The sequence below is a fragment of the Lepeophtheirus salmonis genome, chromosome 11 (genome assembly GCF_016086655.4).
Source record: "Lepeophtheirus salmonis chromosome 11, UVic_Lsal_1.4, whole genome shotgun sequence".
In the NCBI taxonomy this organism is placed as follows: Eukaryota; Metazoa; Arthropoda; class Copepoda; order Siphonostomatoida; family Caligidae; genus Lepeophtheirus; species Lepeophtheirus salmonis.
In genome coordinates, this window is record NC_052141.2 from 4,662,599 (window position 1) to 4,685,135 (window position 22,537).

Sequence of the window (22,537 nt, forward strand, 5' to 3'; positions counted from 1 at the left end):
AAAAATTGTTTTTTTGTATTTTACAAATTTTAAGCTATTAACTGATTTTCATAAATTGCACCAATCAAAACACAAAAGCTTAAAAATAATTTGTTTGATTTGTTAGATAAAATTTCCGATTATTTTTGCCAATATTTATTTTCAACGCCATGATAACAACTGACTCTATTTCTACGAAAACTTTAGAATCTCGCCTCTAGAACGAAAACATTCCGTCAATAATTCTACAGCCTGATGGTCATGCATTATAAAAAAAAGCCAATATTATTACTCACTGTATCATTCTACACATCTTGATTAACGAGAAATTCGTATTATAAAATATAATACAACCTACATAAATCCCAACCATATTCAAATTATTAGAAAAAATCCCCCTTTTTAACCAATTGTGGGTAGGTATTGCCATTTCCATTCCTGTACTTTAGAGTTTTGATAATATTGTCCTTCCTCCATGAAATTTTCCAACAATTAACATTGTCTCTGACCTTTTTTTTAGAATTATAAGACATTGTCTAAATTATATCGGATAATGATGTCACTGGATATGAATTCAATTAATTGGATGCTATAGTCAAAATAAGTATTATATTTTACAAGATTTATTTCTGTGTCTATAATGATTTAGAATCATCTCACAGATAAAATGCATTACCGTGATTGTTTATTTAATAATCGCATTTTTGAGGAATGTCATTTGAAAAAAATGTCTTATATTATTTTATGAAAAAAAAAGAATTTATTAAAAGTCCAATGCTACCAAATTTGACAGAAAAAAAGGCACCTCCCACGCTAAATTGTTACTTTTGACAGGTCAAATGATAATTTCTTCAATAAATTTATAAATAGAGTTTTTATAAATATAACCTTATTGCGTGCGATATTTTTTGCAGTTGGCAATTTGAAGAGTGTTTTTTTATTAAGCTGTTATCTTTATCCTTTCATTCTGAAAGAGAAAATATTTAAAAATAAAGTAGTCATTAGTGCATGTACTCATGAAATACAGCAAGTACCTCTGAGGATTTGTTGCTGAGTTATAAGTATAAATCCTTGTTGGTTTCGTAGTAGAATTGGTAATTGAAATCGTAGAAAATTCCTGCCTAAATCCTTGAAAATATGGAGTTGAGTTTATGTTGACTTCCTTCATCTCATAACTGTTCAAAGCTAAATTAATGAAACGTCATGACAACTCTCTTCCCAAATATTTTTCAAATTGTGAGGATGGCTTCTTATATTCTCGGTTTCTTTTATTTTTAAACAGCGGGAGGACATATGTTAATTGTTTAGGGAGTTGGACGGATAATCTCTTTATGAAGTCAGAGTATAAATAAGTTATTCCTGCCTAATACGTAATTGATTTTTGGGGTATTTCCTTACTCTTATATCCACTCATAGCTAAGCTAAGAAAAGTTTAATACAGTTAATCTGCAATTCAAAGTGAAAGGGGGGATGAAAGGGGGGATCACGTTAATTTTTAAGTCAATTTTATTCCTACATACCACGAGCCAATATTTTATAGAGCAAAGGGTAAGAGTGTACTTGTGCCTATAAATTTCTTAGCCTGCTCCTAAATTTGGGCACTATGCTGTCTATAACTATACTTATAGTTTAATAAATATGACAATGGAAGTTCGTGCTCTTTTTGTAGTAGCAACCAAAAGATAATGATTTATTTTCCAAAGCTGTTATCATCATTAATATATGGTAATAGAAAGTCCCTTGCGTCATGAATGACAGATAGTAACAATGAGTATGAGTATAAGTCCATGCCGAACTAGTCGTAAAATTGATGCTCGACATTTTTTGACGATTTTTTCCTTCCCCTTTCACAGCTGATTTATTTAATGTAGCTCTCAAACATTCTTTAAATTCATGGTGTCTTTTATTTTAACATCCCCCAAGCGCTAATGATTAACAAAACTAGGATTTGTGTACAATACAAATGATTCTTTTGAGAGGTTCTGTGATTATGTCTAAATACTTTTATAACCATAGTCTTTTTTTCTTCCTTTTCTCTCGTAACGAGAGGAGTAAAGTTCAATTATTATCAAAATATATATATATATATAAAATCATCTCATATTAAAAAATGTAAAAAGAAAATGAGTCCAAAATTTCTAATTTATATGCATGAGGAAAAAAAGTGTTTCACTCCTTTGTACATAACTCTCTACTCAATCACCATTTTTTTTAATAGAGTGGATGTCTTTCTAATCAATAAAATAAATGTTCTACTATCTCATAAACATGGCAATTTATCTAAATTTACTGTTTGCTCCCACTGAATAAATGTTGACACTCCTTTTAATATGATTTTTTTTTTTTTTTGCCCTTCATGTGGGTTTTTTATCACTTTTTCTCATACATTATTTGAATTGTGTAAGCCATTAAGGATATAGACTAAAGAGAGAGAGAAAGAGAGTTAAAGTTATCAAAACTACCAAAAAGTTTTTAGAATATACATATTAGACTGGTTCTTTAACTTGTTTACTTTTTTCAAAATGTGTGTGAGACTTTTGGTAAAATAAATAAAGAGATATAAAAAAAAAACTTTTCAAAAAAGTATAGGTACAAAAGTGTACGCTTTATTCTTCATTGTTTTTGCGAAACAAGCGGGATTTATGATGCGTTGTAAATTTGATTTAATAATATATACGTAATTCCCTTGTTATTATCAATTTAATATGATGCACACAGCTTAAGCTACCGACTCTCGTTGCTAAACCTCATTTAAAGTCTCATACAGTATTATATATATATATAACTAACACTAGTATTGGCATTAATCTGTGTAATTAGGCGTAGCTAACAGACAAAATTTGTTTTAATTATATAAAAGATAGATTCCTACGAAAAACACCGCGTTACTCTTTGTTTTTTATTAACGTACTCACACGAAACTTCTCAATACTTTGATGTCTTCTCTCTTCAAAAATATAAGAGGGGAAATATAATGCGATGAGTCAAGGGGCATTTTAGTCTTCAGAGTACTCTCTGATTGTGATTCCCTTACACACGCTCGTTGCTAAACCAAATATAAAGTTACATGATTTTTTTAAATATAAAATTATAATTTTTGGATAAAAGTTTATAAATTAAACTTCCAAAAATTCCAAATGGTTCACAAAAAATTTAAATTGTGACAAACAACAATTCAACAATTTATTTACAATTATTGAATTTTTGAAACAAAAAAAAAATTACAAATCTACCGCTCATCACAAAAAAATAATTTTTTTGAAAAAATTTCAAAAATTCTCATTTATTCACAAAAAATTTAATTTCAAGTATTAAATTTTTGAAAAAGAACTCCACAAATCTACAGCTATTAACAAAAAGTAATTTTTTTGAAAAAAGTTTCACAAATCTACATCTATTCACAGAAAATTAAGTTTATAGAAAAAAAAATTCAAAAACTAGTTATTCACAATATAATAAAATTTTTAGAGTAGAAATTTATAATATTAAATTTTCCAATAAGAAACAAAAATTTATTTATTCTAGGAGGGGTTAACATGACCTTCCTGTATAACTGAAATATACGTTGTAACCTTTCCTTACCTTCCCTCACCCTCTCTACCTTACTATGTAATTCATTTGTATTTTTCATTGAGAAATGCATAAAAGAAAAAATAGCTTTCTATTGAGATAATCACATACACAAATGCTAATCAGATTATTTATAGTTTATAAACCACAAAAGATCTACAATTTTATTTATTTATTAACAAAAATACATGGTAACCACACTGTAAAAATTAAATTTTTATTATTTACAAAAAATTATAAGAATTTGTATTTCTTACAAATATATATGCTCATGAAGTATATCAACATTAAAAAACTTAAGAATTACCTCTGTCTACGACATTTATCTGCACATTTAATGAAAAAATAAATTTCCAGGCTTACTATGGCAATTTTCAGTTTCTTTATTTTTAACATGCAAAATATATTAACGATTATCAGCTCTATTTATTGGTTTAAGTCCTCGTTGTACCATGGCTATAATTGAGTATTCACATTTGAGTAATTCCTGCCTGTGTCCTTGTTAGATACTGAGCGGGATTTATGTTTATTTCTTTGATCTCACAGCTGAACATAGCTAATTTAATGTAACGGCATGACAATTAAGCTGCTCTTTTTTTAAATTTTCTTCAATTGTCCTTGTTGCCTGGTTATATATATCTCTCTATTTTTTTTAAAGAATACTGGTAGGTCATGTTTAGTACACCTCTAAGTATCACTTCCAATACAAAAATTTATCGAATAAGATTGCATTATGTATGGTTGTTTTGATTGTCTTGAAAACATACAAAAAAAATAATAGATTCTCTTTATGAAGCCGATGGACAAAAATGTTTAAATTTTCCCTTCGAGGAAATAAGGGAACTATTTGTGGAAAGATTAAGAACAACCGTCGTCTTATTTTCTTTTTCCACGAATTACATTTTCACAATCAACGGGAAAATAAAAATTTTATAAAGAAATATTATTAAAAAAAGAGAATTAACTATTTTGTCCCATCATTTTATACAAAAAAAGGTTTGATAATAAAAGATATGAAAATAGCAACTATTACAAAATATTTTTCGCCTATCAACACAAAATCAAGCTAAAATTACTTTTGTCAAAATTGACTTTGGATTTCATTCGAATTCAATGTTTGTTTGTGCATCAACGCCAAATAACTTGGAGCAATGTCGGAGACTACTGCAAGAATTTAATATTTTATCAATTGAAAGCTGCAGCAGTACACAAGTCTGGAATAAGGCTCGAACCATTTTGTATGTACTGGAACTCGACTTAGACAAAATAAATCAAACTTTGTTTGTTTGTCTGGGGTCGAATCCTAAAAACGTTGAGCAATGCTGGATAGATTCTACTAGTAAAGTAGTAACACATGGGTTCCAAATTCATGGGCTCCACACATAGACGGCACAGTTTTATTGTAGTTCGCCTCATTTTTACCTATTACCAAACTTCAAAATACAGCTGTCGAATTTTTATGACAAACTGTTCTTTAGTTTGTGAGTTATTCTGATAAATGTGATATCACTTTTTTGCTATTTTCAAGACAATGGATCAAAAACTATTTCTTTTTTAATTTTACACTGCTTTTTGATTGAAAAAAATATCACTCAAGCCATGCATTGGCTTCAAAAGTCTTATGGGCACTCTGCTCCGTAGAGCAAATAATTAAAACAAGCCAATTTTAATCGAAAAACGGTATTTTCTTTGCTACACAAGGGACCTTTCACCCCATATGTTAGAATATGTTCCTTCCTTATAGAAAATTACATTATTAATTAGGCTATGTATAAAATAATAATTATAATTTAATTGGCATTCTATTAAGTGCTTATGTACATATCAACTGATGGATTCAGAATCTGTATATTGAAAAATTGAAAATTGTTAAAACTACGTTTTTTAAGAGAGAATTTGATTATCATGTATATATTTAAACTAAATTTATGTTTGTACGTACATAAATATATGTTTTTCATACTCAAATTGGTTTATATTTTGTTATTCTTTCTTTTCTTATTATTATTTGAAGCAGAATACAAAAAAAAATTGCTAATAAAAAAAGGCAATAATAAAGAAAATTGCACATTTCTACAAATAGTATATGAAATGTGCCTTAAATATTAGCTACTTTTTACTTTGTTTTTAAAGAAGGGAAGGCTATTGCCTTTAGTAATGGCACCTAAAGGAGAGGGTTCCCCCTTCTCTTCTCAAACGTACACACAATAATTATAGTATGTCTCAAAGCATGCTTGCATTCTTTGTAATACGAGAGTCGTCTGAAAGGTTCCCGATCTCAACGTGAAGATGGCAGCCCTCGTAGATAAAAGCTAGTCATATCTATACAGTATCTTTTAATGGTTACTCACCAAAGTTTCTGCCATTTTAGATGGATAGTTTTATCTAACAGTTGTTTGAGTGAGTTAATGTGAGTTTTTTTGTGAAAAAGGAAAAAAAGATGGAGCTGTCATTAATTTATTTTTAACCTTCAAAAATGATTAAACAATAGCAGACATATAAGAGCTTGTTGTGTGTAAATTTGACGCATTTATGTCGATCCAATATGGAGTAATTGAGTCAAAAATAAAAAGTGTCTCCTGAGCTTTCATTTTGCAGAGAAAAAAACCGAGTATTTTCTGGAAGGGTTACAGAGATCTAGTCCCATTCTAAAGATGAATTGCTGATGATGTCATACCTACAATTTACAAAATACTGAGCATTGACCAGCAGTCAACATCATCTAAAGTTTAATGTGTTGAAAAATCAATTTTGTAATGCTCATAAATGAGGATAGGAGAAAAAAACAGTCCGTAGGTTGACATAAAAAAATCGGTCCATGATTTGGAAACGGCTAAGTTTTCTTTTAGTTTTTGATATCATGGTCTGAATCGAAATATTGGTTCAAATCAGTGTAGAATAAATCACGTAAGACCAAACCCAAAAAAATCTATCATTGACCGATTAACTTTTATATCGGTAATAACCAGAGGTTAATTGAGGAGTGAGATTCAATGAGGTTTGTAATCAGTATGGGGATATCCCCCTCCTTCTAAAGGAGGGGGATAGCCCCCTCTGTTCCAACACCCAATAATTATATTGTGTCAATCCATGTTTGAACTCTCAGTAGTATTTCAAACACTAATAACTACTATTGTCAACCGTTATGAATTTTTAGAAGTACTTTAATGATGAGGACGTAGTCCATAATTGTTGCAAAGAAAAATCTCATTCGATTGGTTCGATCTCATATAAAAATTTGATTTACATCAATTCTTAAGATGAATTATGATAATCGACCTAAAATGACGTCATATGAAGTTAAATGTTATTGATAAATCATAATTGTACTACTCTTAAATTCGTATAGAGTACAAAATCAGTTCAGTGATTGAGACCAAAAAATTTGAACCACGATTTGAATGTTATTCAATTTCTTTGTACAGACTAAGTGCCGCCTGTACCGAAATACCGTTTCGATTTAGTCAAGAAAAAATAACATAAGACCGAACCTGGAAAAAATCGGTCTTGAATCAAGTTGCAACACCAATATCTACCACAATCATTTTTCTTTACTCAAATAAAACACTGCTAATTAACCATAGCTCTGTACACACCATAATTACATACCTTAAATTAATCATAGAGTCAACTATTTGATCAATGCTTTCATTTTTTTTCTACACTTCAAGGTGTATCTAACTGTATGTGCCTATTATTGAGAAAGAAGAAGTAAGGTTTCGTTGTGCAAATAAAAGCAGTAACAGAATGGTCGGAGGTCCATATTTTAAGGACGATAAGTTATGCAAAACAACAGGAATTGAAATTTCGTTTCCTAAAATATAACAGAATTTGAAATTTCCTGTTGGATATCAATAGAGAAAGGACTCGAAACTTGCAGTAGCATCACTAAATTTTTAAAAAACGTCATTTTTATGGAAGCAGGAGAAGTCTATTTTGTAACAATAGTTGTAACATTTAATACTACAGCACTGATCCTAATTACTGTAAAATAAATAATCACATTTAATGTTTTAATTAATAACCTAAAATTTTGCAAAAATACTACTGAATTTCATTTGAAAAATTGGCAAAAAAAAGGCAAAGTGGTCCCGTTTGCGGAAACTAAACCTTGAGTTTGTTAGACAAGCCCACATTGTAGGCAATAGTTATATCCGTGGGAACGTTGTAGGGTGGTACGGTACACTTAACCCTCGGTTTGGGACAATAATATAGTAAAATGTTTTTGTTTTTTTTAAATAGAATTAATGTAGTTTTTCAAAAAACTTTGAATATTTTATTCTTCAATAGTTTCTTTTCGGTACAAATTAATTATTCCTAAATATACTTAATTTATTTTAGGAAAAAAGGTTGATATGAAATATAGAAGGGTTATATTTATTATTATTCATGAATTTATAAAAAAAAATTTTGCAAAGAGATGAGCTTGTCTACATTTCCGGTAATAAAAAATACCTGATGAGCAGTCACAATATAGCCATCGATGTTGTAAAAAAAATTATAATCGAGAACTTAACTGCAGTACAACCCTGTACCTTACAAGCCACAAGCTCCCTCATTCACAGCTTAAGGAAGCTATCAGTACATCCAAATTAGGATATGGCTTTTTGCAGACCCTGCCCTTCAAAATGAACCAGATTTTAAAAGGTTTCTATCCTCTCGTATTCAAAAAATAACCAATTAATATGTTTTAAGAAAATTTTTGTTAATAATTTATTACGATCTCTAAATTTCTATGAGTTATAGTTATAAGTTAATTTTGTACAGTTTTTACAGGGTCCACCCTGTATATTTAACTAAATTTTTTTATTCAATATGTCCTCTTTTACAAACAATAACAGCCTCGACACGTACCCAACATTTACTCGCATAGTCAAGTTTAAAGATCAAGGATCCAACCAATTTGTTATTTGCAACACCATCTGCTGATAAAATATTAAAATAAAGATCGGCATAAACAAAGGGCTGTAAATATGTAAAATCAATGAGCTGTGATAAGGGAGGAAGGAGAAAAGGATATAAACAAGGACATATGCTACAATTACTCCGATGTCAATGCCCAATTCTACTTTGAGTCCAATAAGTACCTACACTTATAACCCTCCAATAAATTCTCAGGGTTACAATCTGTCTTTTATGAGCACATACGAATGTTCAAGATATAAGGTATAGATATAATTGAATCATTTTAGAAAAGGATGTTCACTACTAAAGGAATTAAATAATAATGACAACTGCTAAACAACAGACAATTCATTCCTCAGGTTACCAATTTACAAAAAACGGGCCAGCTAAAATATCACTCGATATTATCATTAAGTAGTTACTGGTGAGTGTGCCCATTAAATACGTAGAGCAAGACTGATAATCTCTGGGGTAGTTATATTCTATATGATTAGAAGAACATTTGTATTTCAGAAGAAGCCCAATTACTCCGGGTAATGCCGGCTACAGCCGCTAGTAATCAATAAATAAATTTGAGAATCAAACGATAAATTGAATTCGGAATGAGTTAATAATGGTTTCTTTTTGATCAAAGTAGTACTCAGGGTGATCCGCTCCTTATGATTAATTAATTATACATTGAGCCCTTTGCAACACCATCTGCTGATAAAATATATAAATAAAGATAGACATATACATGGGCTCTATATATGTACAATATCAAAATCTACAAGCGTTTCACAAAAAATAATTAAAATATTATTTTATTCGTTTAAATCTGATTATACAGCTGATTATAATATTATTATATATGTATGTATGTCGAGGCATACATAGGTATATGCAAACTTTATTTTGTAGGTATACATGAATTAAATTTTAACTTCATCAATAAATTAATTCAAAAAGAAAAAGAAGCTTAGAATTCATTAAATTAATCTTTCTTAAGGGCTACAAGCACATAAATTAGTTTGAGGCAAATGCGAGTTTCGAATAAATGACGAACGATAACCATAAAACCCCCCCAGATTTTTTTTAATAATACTACTCTCTCTGTCTATTTTTATCGTTATTATTATTGTTTTTATATCATTATCCACAGAGGAGAATTGGCAGGCAGAGACTCTATTAATTTTAAGGTTCATTAATTGATGAAAAACTTCTTAAATGAAAAAAAAAAAATCATCTTAATGAAAATAGATGAGACGAAAAAGGGATTGTGGGAGGCCATTTTGTTTCTTCTCCTTTTGGTTGTGCAAGGAAAATGCATTTGCCGTGGAATAATTCTTTTTACTACAAAAGTCACATAAATTAATATAGCTTTATAAATGGTACATCAACATAAAAACAATCTTGCAGAATTATATTTATTTAATTTATTTCATAAACAGCATTATTTACTTTTGTCTTAAGAAATTTTGCTTTAAAATTATACCTAAAGTTTCAATGCATACATACTATTGAAATTTCATTATGTAATGAGTTCGAACCAGGGACAAGATAGGTAATAAAATGAGTATAATCAGAAAAATTACAAACAGGACAACGATTTGAATAGAAGAAGTGATAATTAATTACCACTCCATTATTAAATATCATAGACAATATGGATTATTCATGGATTTATAAACAAGTCTAATACGTGGAAGAAGCATAATTCATTGGTCCAATAAAAGACAACGATTAAACACGCTGTATAGTAATACACATAACATATTTTGATTCAAAATTCAAAGGAAACATTCATTTCAAACCAAAAATCAACAATAACGATGGATAAACCTTATTCATTTATATTTTAAGGGGAGATATTCTTGAGGCAAAATGGCTTGAAGGCGAAATGGTAAAGACAACATTTCCTGAGGTAAAATAGTTAAAGGAAAAGTAATAAAAACCGTTATAAACGAGTACGGAGTATACCAGCGAATATTACAGTATTGTAGTTGGATGTGGTCAACAATACCGAATATATACCGAATTTTGAATAAAACTCATTTTTTATTTTTTTTGTGTATTTGATGTAACAACGAAATCTGGTGCTTTTGATTAATTTACTTTAAATTAACATAAAATGGTCCTTTTTATCCAAGAAACAAAAATTGAACAGACGATACAAGCATTGAAATTATATCTCACTAAATGTAGCTTCTTCCATTGGCCTAAATAACGGCCTCGATTCGGGTCTTGATCCACACATAGCCCCTAAAAACTAGAGCCGAATCTATATGATTTCACTACAGAATAATGGAGTCGATTGTAGACTTCTTTTGTGTGTGAAGACCTCTATTGACGTTTGAATCAGCTTCAGACAAAAGAATCCATCAGATTCAGTTCGGAGGAGGTGAGAGACCAAAATTCCGTGGACACCCAGTCGTAGCTGTACTCCAGGAGCCAATCCTGAGTCATTTTTGAGGTCTGGTAGGCACAGAGCCCGGCCGTCTGACCTGTTGCAAAATCTGGAAATCTGAAGTGCTAGATTTTGTTGTTAAATCCTCTACCCATACAATTGAGTATTTTATGGACATGTTTGGGTCAATTATATGCTTATTATTCAAAATACTGGGATGAGTTACAATACCCAAGAATTTAAACAATAGTTTTGAACTTTAATTTAATTTATTTGACTTAATTTTGAGCCTATATGATATTCCTAATATAATTTGTTTTAAATTGTTGGCGCTACGCTGTAATTTTCCAATTTTTTTATTTGTTTTACAAACTAGTATGTCAAATGATTTATAACTATAAATAGCGTTTACATGTGACGTCAGGATTCTTGATGTAGAACACATTTGGGAGCATAAACAATCAAATGATATCAAGAATAAGACCCACTTTTAGATTCCGATTAAGAAAAACTTTGAATTACTGCCGTGTATTCGGAAGTCAAAAAAGATCCCACCAATAAAATCTATCAATTTCTCATTCTTATATTGTGGCCATCAATTTTGAACTCCTCAAGTGCAGTTTTCCCTACACCCAAAGAACCAATAAAAATAATTTGTTGAAAGAAATAGACGGTTATTTATCAAAAAATAAAAGTATAATCCGCACTCAATATTGAAAAAAAAATATTCTAGCTTGTTTTTGTATTGACATATGTACACGATTGTATATAATTATTTTATTAACGTTTTCCCCTCATAGATGGCAGTCGTACTGGAGGTGGTTCTGGCATTGGCCCGAGTATTCCCTCTCCCTCAACAGTGATCATGGATACGCAGAGTCGAAGTCGAAGTGTTCTACAATGGCCAAAGGATGAAGGAAAGGGGTGTCCTTCACGGCTGGAGATACGACCTTGTCCTCTTCTAGCCTCCTCTTGCTCATCCCTTCGATGGTCGTCTGAACCATGGTCCAATTGCTCACTTCCATCGGGGAAGATGTGTGGAGACGGAGTGCGCTCACGAGGTAAGATTAATGATTTTTCATTTCATTCATTAAGATAGAGACATCTGTGATTCAGATAGGACGGATCCACATTGTCTAGGATCCGGGTCGGATCAGATCTTTCCAGATAAAAATTTGTGTAGGATCAGAATTAAGGTAACATTTTTGCTGATTACTGGTCTTGAATCAATGAATAACAAAACGTTCTTACTTTATTACTATTATAACAAAAAATTTAGTGATTATTAGAAAGATTGAAATAATAACATTGAAATAACCACGTGATCCAACTGTTTATGTAGTTGTCGTTCCTAGTATTAATCAAGATAAATAGAGATTATAGGTATTTTACTGATAATAAATCAATTTTGTCTAGATCCATAAAGGTTTGGATACTATATGCCTGTTCGGATTTCAGAACTCAGCTAATACAAGTTTACCTATACCGTACTAAAGTACTTTGGATTCTGATCCAAAACCCGTCTTACCTTTATCATGCATTTCTATAAACATTTTAAAATCCGGAAAATCGCTCAGATCTTTTATAAGATCCGTAAAAGTTCTAATATTTGAAGACTTTTTCTATATCAGATCTAGTATTATAGAAATCTAGTATCTATACCGTGCCCGAATCCAAGACCCGTAATATCTTTATTAAGCAATACTATAAGGATTTTAAGTTCTGGAAAATCCTACAGAATCCCGATGCCTGTTTGGATCTCGAGTTTCTTCATCTTTCAGGCTTCAGAACTCATAGTTAGATTAAGTTACAGATCCAAAATTTCATTTCTGAGTTGTTCTAGTGTTAATAATACCCTATACTAAATTTGAATCGAATCTGTTTCCTTGTGAAAATTTACCACGGAAATACCCATAGATTTGGCCCACAGACAGCAGTTTGCTCATGTTTATCAATCTGTATGCTACATTTTACACATTTTCATAAATGTCACTTGGTGCCCTTGATATGACAATACATTTTGCGTAATGTCCTTAAATTGGAAATTATCTATGGATATTCCTTATTTTGAGGCTACGAAGATAAAAGTAATTGTCTAAAGTAATTGGTGCTCCTTGTGAAACTTTTCCAAAAAAAACTTTGATGATCTTTTTAAATCGATTTTTCTTGACTTGCCATCAGTATCATTCATTTTACTTACTACGCATGATGGCAACAAAATTAAATGTCTACTCTTCATTTGAATAGACACTGCCAATTTAGCAAAGGTGTTTAAAAGGTTTATTTTCACGCAATACATCTGGTTCCAATTACTTTATTTAAACAAACTACACCAATTTCGAATAATTGCATAGTACTAAATTTGATGCACAAACTTTAGGTATTTAGTACTATTATTCGTTGAGTTATTTGTGTTCTAATAGTTTTTGCTAATTTCAAGTAATGAAAATGAATTGAAAAAAATCGTTTTTGTATAATAGAAATAAAAGTAATTAAATTATTTTCATAAATCGCACTAATAAACACTCAGGTGCTAAATTGCAATTAGTTTAATATTATAAAATATTTTGCCAATATTTATTTTCGACAGCAAACGCAGGTTCCTCACTAGTCAAGCGCATAACAGAAGGGACTCTATTTCTTAATAAAGTAAATTATGTTTCCACCTTGTATGATTAAAGAATATATATTTACTTCAAAATTGGCTATTATATATCCTTTAAGAGCTCCCTGATGGGTAAATGTTCCTTCTAAAAAGAAATACTGGATCATTTATTTTATGAAAAACAAATTTGAAAAAAAAAAATATTATTTTTTTTTTTTTTTGTGATTATTCATATGTAAATTCAATATATGCCATTAGGATTTGTATTGGCTATTACGTTTATTTGAAGTGCATTGAATACTTTCTTCTGACACCAGAGGGAGTGTCTGTATTGGAATGAAAAGAAAGTTAAAACAAGACATTTTGTTTCTCAAAGTTAATTAGACAAAGTAAGGGGAATTAAGAAGAAGCCATTTATCAATTAAGCCTATTTACTTCATTCATTTATGTATACTTGTGTAGTTATTGTCTCCCCCCCCCCCTTCCTCTTTTTCAGCACCTCATGTAAGAATAACTATTATCAACGCTAATTGTATCCTTACATCAATGTACATACATATTAGTGAAGACGTCAACTAAAAGCAACTTGGATTTAAGGAACTTTCTATAAATACTAATACATATATATTTTTTGGAATCCTGCCGAGTTTCTTATCAACAAAATATCTCCGATGTTAATGATTTTTTTTATACTTCACAGCCCCTACAAAAGTTGGCAGGAATGAGTGGAGACATGTTTTTCCAACATATATATATATTTTTAATAATTAGTGTTGTATCAGTCCTTATTTATCCGGTCCAGTCCGGTCTTAGGACCGGTCTTATTAGTCTTTGGGACGGTATTTAAATTAATGAGTTTATCGCCAAAATATGTAATATTTGGAATTTTTTCAACATATTTTATAATTGAAATGCAACCGGTCTTATTAGTCCTTGGGACGGTATTTAAAACTACTGGTCATTAAGACTGTCAGTACAGGGGCGTCAGGGGCTGTAGGCCCTCCCCAAAAAAAGTATGGAATTTTTCCTTTTTTATAGAAATTAAATTAAATTTTTCAATTTATTTTCCAAAAAATTTAGTTTTCTGTGAATAACTTTAGATTTTTGAAATTTTTCTCCAAAAAATGTTATATTTGAAAAAAAAAAAAAATTCCAAAAATTTAATATTTTGTTAACAGCTCTGAATTTTTGAAATAAATTCCATAATTGAAGTTAAATTTACGAGTTTATCGGCAAAATATGTAATATTTGGAATTTTTTCAACATATTTTATATTTGAAATGCAATTTTTGAAATTTTTTGTGAACAGTTGTAAATATTTTATATTTACAATCCTAAAAATGATAATTTTTTGATAATAACTATGAATTTTCTAACAAAAATATCCAAAAAAATTAATTTATTTTTTGAAAAGCTTTGGATTCTTCAAATTTCTCTAGAAAAATTTAATATTTGAAATATAATTTTTGAATTTTTTTCAAAAATTTAATATATTAATTTTACAAGTTTAAAAATAATTAAGAAATACAACCAAATATATATATATATCCTATAGACGCCCCTGCAGTTCTAGAGCTGATTTATTAAAAAGAAATACATTTGTGGGACGTTGTTAAACCCGAACTTTATCCGTTTTAGGAATAATATGCAGGAATGAACTGTACCGGACCGAGGCTAAACTGGATGGGACTTTAGTCTTCAGTCCTAAATAATTACCGATACAACACTAGCAATCATATAAGCACAAGGAAAAACTTATGGATCTATAATAGATTAGAAGTAGGACGGGTCTGTTTCCTCGTGAAAACTGATAGGTACTGATTTTGATTCCCAACATTCACATAAAATGATGAATATTTTAAAGAAATATTTATGAAAAAATAAAATGCAAAGTTTTTACTTTCAGAATAACAAATGATTAAAACCTCAAACTCATGTTGAAAGATTGTTTTAATAAGAAATTTTATATATAGCGTTTTAACTGATATTTATATTAAGTTCAACAGTTAATTATGAAGACAGATACATTTTATTTTTGGAGTTCCGTATTTACTTAGTTCACTAACCGCGTTATAAAAAGAGGCACAAGGTAATTTTGCCTTAACCCATTTTGCAATAGGACATTTTGCCTTAAAGGATATTTGAAGAAAAATAAATGAGATTTATAGGTTGTTTTTGTTATATTTTTTTAAAATTGATGTTTCATTTAAATTTTTTAATGAAAATATGTTTGTCTTTTACAATAAAGCGTATTGAAAAAACTATTTTAAACGTTTTATTTAAATAATTTCAATGCATACACCAAAAAATCTCACAATGTAATTAATTCGAAAAGAGACAAAATAGAAAATGAAATTAATATGATATGAAAAAAAAAAAAGATCAACGATTCGAAACAAAAAATTGCGAATCACTTCTCTGTTAGTAATTCTCGTTAGACATGATGGATTATTTATACTAGAAAAGACTAATGGATTGACAAACAACCATTATATGAGGGAAGAGCATAATTCCATCATTATTTCAACAGAAAACAAACATTTAATGCATTTTATAGTAATAAATATTGCATATATTGATTTAGAACATTCCTAGAAACATCAATTTGAACCAAAAGTTTACAATTACGATGTATAAACTTTATTTATTTAGCTTTAAATGCAAAATATCCTTGAGACAAAATGTCCTAAGTACTAATAGTGCAATAGGATGTTCACTAACGGAGGGTTAAGAACCTAAGTGCCACTTTAGAAAGCAAGTATCAGTACTCAGGTGCGTCTGCAAAGTTATAGATATATTTTTTTTCGAGGGGAAGGGGGGCTTGGTTTTTATATTTTTTGCAAAAAAATATAAAAATAATATTTCAAATATTAAACTGTTTGGATTTTTTTTTTTTTTAAATAACAATAGTTATTCACAGAAAATTACTTTTTTTAGAAAAAAAACTATAAAATTTAATTTTTTGGAAAAATATTGCAAAAATGAAAAAATTTCACACATTATTCACAAAAAACGGTTTTTTTTTCTGGAAACAGTTTCAAAAAATCTACAGCTATTCACAAAAAAGTAAATTTTTTTTGGGAAAAAAATTTTTGCAAAAATATCATAAATTTTACACATATTCATTACATTTATTCTTCTGCTGCATAATTTGCCAGAATGACAAAAAAAATCTGATTAAAGGCCAAAAAAAAGCTCTATTGGGGGTTGGGGCAGCCTACCCTCTGCGGAAGCTCCTGCTACTCGTGTTTCATGAACACAAAAGTATTTGTTTTAACATGAAAGACATTTGAGTAGAAGTACTCCGTATTCACATATCAAAAACATACTATCAATAATAATGATGACTCCAGAATACCTTGCCTTTCATTACATCATCTATGACCATAAATAGAGTCTACAAGAATGTTCTTATTAAGCCACAGCATACTTAATAATATATTGTTCTATCTTTAATGATCCCTTTCTCTAGGTAGGTATTTTTGGCTCCCTCCACTCACTCCTACCCCATGTTAATTAACCTGAAAGACTCACTCAAATAAAAAAATAATATCAAGGACACAGTCATTTATCAGTATCAAACAAGCAAATAGTAGAACCATTTACCTAAATGTATGTACTTATTGAATTAAATGTAATGAAAAAGTATCAGTTAATAGAAGCACAGATAATCATAATGTATTAAATCTGTACTATATATATATATAAGTGGTCCGTCAACACTAAAGTAAACTATAATGATTTATTTTGAATTTGAGTCTGGATTACATGCGTATTCTTTTACGAAGGGCCGTTATTCTTATTAATCCTTTGGTTGTGTCACAAATTCCACACAAAAAGTAGGCAAAAGGGATCATTACAATAAAAGAATATATTTTAAAGTTTAGGAGGACATATCGGGGCCAATATAAATCTTTTAAATAAAATACAAGAGCTAAACTATAATTAAAGCTCCTGGGAATTATAACTTATCCCTGTAATTTGAATAGTAACTCTATAAATGTCTCAAATTTGCATATAAATATTGGATCACCCGCAAATTCCACTTAAATTAGTCAAAAGGGATCGTTACAATAATATAAACATAATGCGACAGATTGTATTTGAAAGAAGGCACATCGAAGCCAATATTAATCTCTTAAATCAAATAAAGGTTTCATACTGTAGGAATCATTCTTGGCTATCTTAACACATCCTAATAATTTGAATAATAAGCCTATAATTGACTCAAATATGCTGCAAATTGCACTTAAAGTTGCCAAAATTGATTTTCAGAATCAAAGAAGGAGAAATTGGTGGAATTTATGTTATTGAAAGGAAAAGTGTCTCATGAACGATAGCTAAAATTCATGGACATCATAACTCATCCTATTAATTTGAATAATAAGACTATAATTTACTCAAATATGGCTATGAAATTTTGGCTATGCCGCAAGTTTGAACTTTTAGAAGATAAAATTGATTGTCAAAATAAATTATGAAAAATAGATGGATTTTATGGTTGAAAGGAGGTATATTGGGGCTAATATACGTACAGTAAACCAAATATAGGGTTTTAAATATAGCTACCATTATTGGCATCATAACTGTTCAAAGCAATTTGGAAAAAAAAGACCTTTAATTGACTCAAATAGGCCAATAAAATATGTAGTAAACCCCAAATTGCACTTTAAGTATACAAAAGGAATTGACAGATTACATTTGAATGGGCAGTATCGAAACCAATATAAGTTCCTTATATCAAATAAAGGTTTTAAACTATTGAAAAAATTATTGAGCATCATAAGTCATCCCATTAATTTGAAAAGGGACCCTATAATGCATTTAAATATGTTTATAAATATTGCTATAAATTGTACTGAAAGTAGTCAAAATTGATCATCACAATAACTCATTAAGGTCCTTTAACTCATAAAGGAACATTTTGTATGGTTTTTATGTCCAAAAATTACACTTAAATTAGCTAAAGTTGATTTTTACAATTAAAGAAGGAGAAATTCATAGATTTTATGGTTGAAAGGGGCCAATATGAGTCTCATACATTTTATACAGGTTTTAAACAATATCTACAATTCTTGAGTATCTTTATGCATCCCATAAATAATAAAAATTAGCCTATAATTGACGCAAATATATACCTATAAAACGTAGTATAACTCGCAAATTGCACATAAAGTTAATTGATTGTCACAATAAAAGAAATTTGAATATGACAGATTACATTTGAAAGAGGGTATATCGGGCCCAATATAAGGCCTTGAAATCTCATAAAGGATCTCAAGTATGGCCCACATTATTGAGTATCTTAACTTATCCCAGTTATTCGAAAAGTATGCCCATTATTTACTCAAATATGTATATGAAAACATTTGGATTTTATTTAATATTTTGATTTTTTTGTTCATGATTGGTTTTATATTGCTGCACCACGTATATGTACTTTAACTAAATGATGTAGGTATATGGATTATTATTTTGGTTCCTTTCTATCCTCCCCCCTTCTTTAAAGAAGGGCTTTTTAAAGATAGTGCCTGTTAAATAAGTAGTAAGTAAATAGGCGAGTGAGAACAAGAACGATAAACTAACTCAAATAAAAAAAAATAATAATAATAACACCTACTCAATCTTCTTCTTCTTCGTTTTGCTGTTGTTGAAGAAAAGAAGTTGTCAATGTGATATATATGGATGAAGTTTCAAGTAACCTAAAGTAAGAAAGAGAGAGAGAAAAAAAAAATAAAAGAAATTAATGAATCTACGTTTTTGAGGAAGAATCGTGGTGGAGGGGATGTATCTATCTATCTATCAGTCGATCCATCTTCTTCAAGACGTAGATGAAAAAGTTACGTAGAGTAAATGGAAGAATTTATTTACTCCTTATTTTCGTTGGAAAATTAATGCTTTTTGAAATATGGGAAGGAAAAGAAAAGGTTACTTTATTTTTTTTTTTGTTTGAAGATTTATTTTAACTCCATTTGTATTCCTATGTAAATTCCATTCACAAATTCCATATAGAAAATTGGATTGAAAGTTGTCATGGGGGGTTGTGCTGCTGCCCTATATACAACCCCCCCCCTTTCTACATACTTATGTCCCCAAGGATCCTTAAAATAGATATATATGTACATCGTCGACATACAAACAACCTTGTACCCATAATATATGACTACTTTAAGTAAAATCTACGGCCGATCCAAAGGGTAAATAAGAAAAATGTGTTAATAGAAATTGACGAATAATCGTCGAAGAATACAAATGAAATCACCACTTAATTTTGAGAAATATAAGTTTTGCTTACTTTTGTCTTGACAGTGCACAAAAGTCCAGTGTATTTTTTTACTTTATAACGTATATATGTACACACAGCCCAATAGTTCGTAGACATATTTGACTCCATAATAGGCGTATTACTCAAATAATGAGATGAGTTATAGTGCCTAAGAACTTTAGTTATATTTTAGAGCCTTTATTTGATTTAAGGGCCTTATATTTGCTCCGATAGGGTCCCTTTCAAATAAAATGGATCCCTTTTCTCATTATTTTATTGTGGAGATCTATTTTGGCTACTTTAAGTGCAATCTGTGAGATATTGAAAGGGTTAATAAGATTGGTTTGTTGATAGAAAATGACGTTGATTTGTAGTCGTGAAGGATCATTATAGATTGATATTGTGTTGACGAGTCATATATCTACAATTATAATACAATTATATAAAAAACGCGGAGAAAACATCAATGTCTACAACATTAACTCAAATATTTGGAGTTTTTTTAACTTATTATTCTGTAATTATTGTTTAATATACTGAGTGCGATCTTTATTTCACAACAAACACAATTTTTTTTTAAATGGATTTTCTCCTTAACGAATCATTCGATTTTGAATTAAGAAACAATGCCAAATTAAACCCAAAAAGATTTATATTATTTAATATATTCCCCTTTTGCGTCAATAAGGGATTTGACTTTACCGCGGAAACGAAACAAAGTATTGGTGACAGTCTCCTTTGGAAGACTCCGGAATCCTGGACATTAGTTCGAATTTTGTGTTGTCTATCGCTCAACTGAACTCCACACAAAGATGTCCATAGGGTAAGGTCCTAGTAGCTTGGAGGCCAAACACTGAGTCCAACAAAGTTACCAACAAATTATGACCTCATCTTGTGGTCTGCACGATTTGCTGTTGATATATATTCCCCTGGATACCCTTCCGTATCCTTCCTGACTCTCTATACAAAGTTCCTGTCCTGGCTTAAGAAATTAGCAATCCTAATATTTCTCGTCTGACTTGGATTGCAACAAGGACACTCTGCCTTTTCCACGATTGTGGAATAAATACTTTGTTGATCGATGTCATTTATTTTAATGACGCCAATCCCTTCTGGCTGGCCGCCATGTGCATCTGTCGTAGGAGCTCAAAGGTCGTTGATAAACAACAGTTGCACGCTCTACTTATTTAAAACTATTATAAGCTAATTATTCAAATTACTGGGATGAATTAGGATACACAACGGTTTTAATTAAAGTTTAGAAACTTAATTTGATTTGCCCCTTTCAAATGTAACTGTGGATTTATGATTATTTTATTGTGACAATTAATTTTGGCTTCTTTAAATTCAATTTTCAGCATATGTATATAGAGACAATATTTTATCAGTTTATTTGAGTCAATTTTAGACTTATTATTCAAACTACTGGGATGATTTATGATGCCCAATAATTTGAGCTAGAGTTTAGAACCTTCATTTGATTTAAGATACTTAATTTCGTCCCGATATAACCTCCTTTGTATAATCATACATACATCTTTTGGCTTTAATAAAATGGACAAGTATTTAATCATTCTTGATTTAACTTCATCAAAAGGTTTTAATTCTATAAAAATACTTAACAAATGAATTGAATCCCACTTCATGCCAATGATAAACAGTGATATTTGAATATAATCAAAGTAATATTCGCTGAATATTACTAAAAATGGCTAGATTTGTACAATTAATTATCTTTTTGGTCAATTATGGACAAGAAAAGTAGGATAATATGAGAGATGAGGATGATATCGTATTCTATATGAGGGATGCTTTATCAAATTTCTTTTTCTTTGGACAACAATTAAAAGAGTTCTTTTTGTAATTATTTTTGGGCCTACCTTTAAGCATGTTAAAATTTAATTATTAAGTAATAGTCAAAAATATATGTGCAAATTTTGAGACCTATCGATTCACTTTTTAAGAAAAAAAAAGTATCATTTAAAAAGAACGAGCTGTTCAAATTTAGAAAAAATGAAAAACCTTCTGTCTTAATGGGTTAAAGTTCTTCAATTTTTTTGTTCATTTTGACATCAAAAGTTTACTATTTTCCATAATATTAAGGGTTTTTATTGTTACAAAACTGGGCTGTTTAGGCTCTCAAAATGTCCAACAGCAGCAATGCTAATGTTACGTGAGAACGTTCTTTAGGATCGGTATTGACTGAATCTTAATATGTACCAATCCAGATTGATTTTTCTCCAGTGCTGACGTAGACTGAACTTCTTTTGAAATAGCAAATTCAGCTTTCCTAACTTTAGGGGGACTGTGGATCATATGGAGACAGTGGATTATATGGGGACAGTTTTGTATCTATATATTTTCTGCCTTCATATAGTCCAAAAATGGATTATATGGAGACAACAGATTATACAAATACCTCAACTAATTCGAGCCCCTTGTAATATTAGCATGATGCAAAGCTTTATAAGCATATAGCTTTGATTATTTTCTCTTTATTCCCATAGATAAGTCTTCTTTCTTTCAGGAGAGTAGTCCAATTCGGTCCGAACTACCAATTTTATCAATAGTGGTGGGGGGGGGTTAATTGTTAAATTATTTTTTGGGAAAAAAATTTCACTAATCAATTCCATTCTCAAAAAAATTCTATTCTTTGGAAAAAATTTGATACAAAATTTTAAAGAAAAAAAGTTCAAAAATCCAAAACAATTCACAAAAATTAATTTTTACAAAAACATTTTGAATATTAATTTTTTAGTCTAATTCATAATTTTCCCGAATGCACTTTTTTTAGAGAAAATAAATATTTAAAAAAAATACCCCTTGT

At 29.8% G+C, this 22,537-nt stretch overlaps 1 protein-coding gene across 2 annotated transcripts in view; it reads left to right on the forward strand.

Annotated features, from left to right (window-relative positions):
* Nucleotides 1–22,537, forward strand: part of LOC121126140 (thrombospondin type-1 domain-containing protein 7A) — a 286,559-nt gene that overhangs the window by 180,136 nt on the left and 83,886 nt on the right. For both annotated transcript variants that reach the window (XM_040721441.2, XM_071891671.1), the window contains exon 10: nucleotides 11,641–11,901. In XM_040721441.2, coding sequence (XP_040577375.1) covers nucleotides 11,641–11,901 — 261 coding nt within the window. The remainder of the gene's footprint in view (nucleotides 1–11,640; nucleotides 11,902–22,537) is intronic.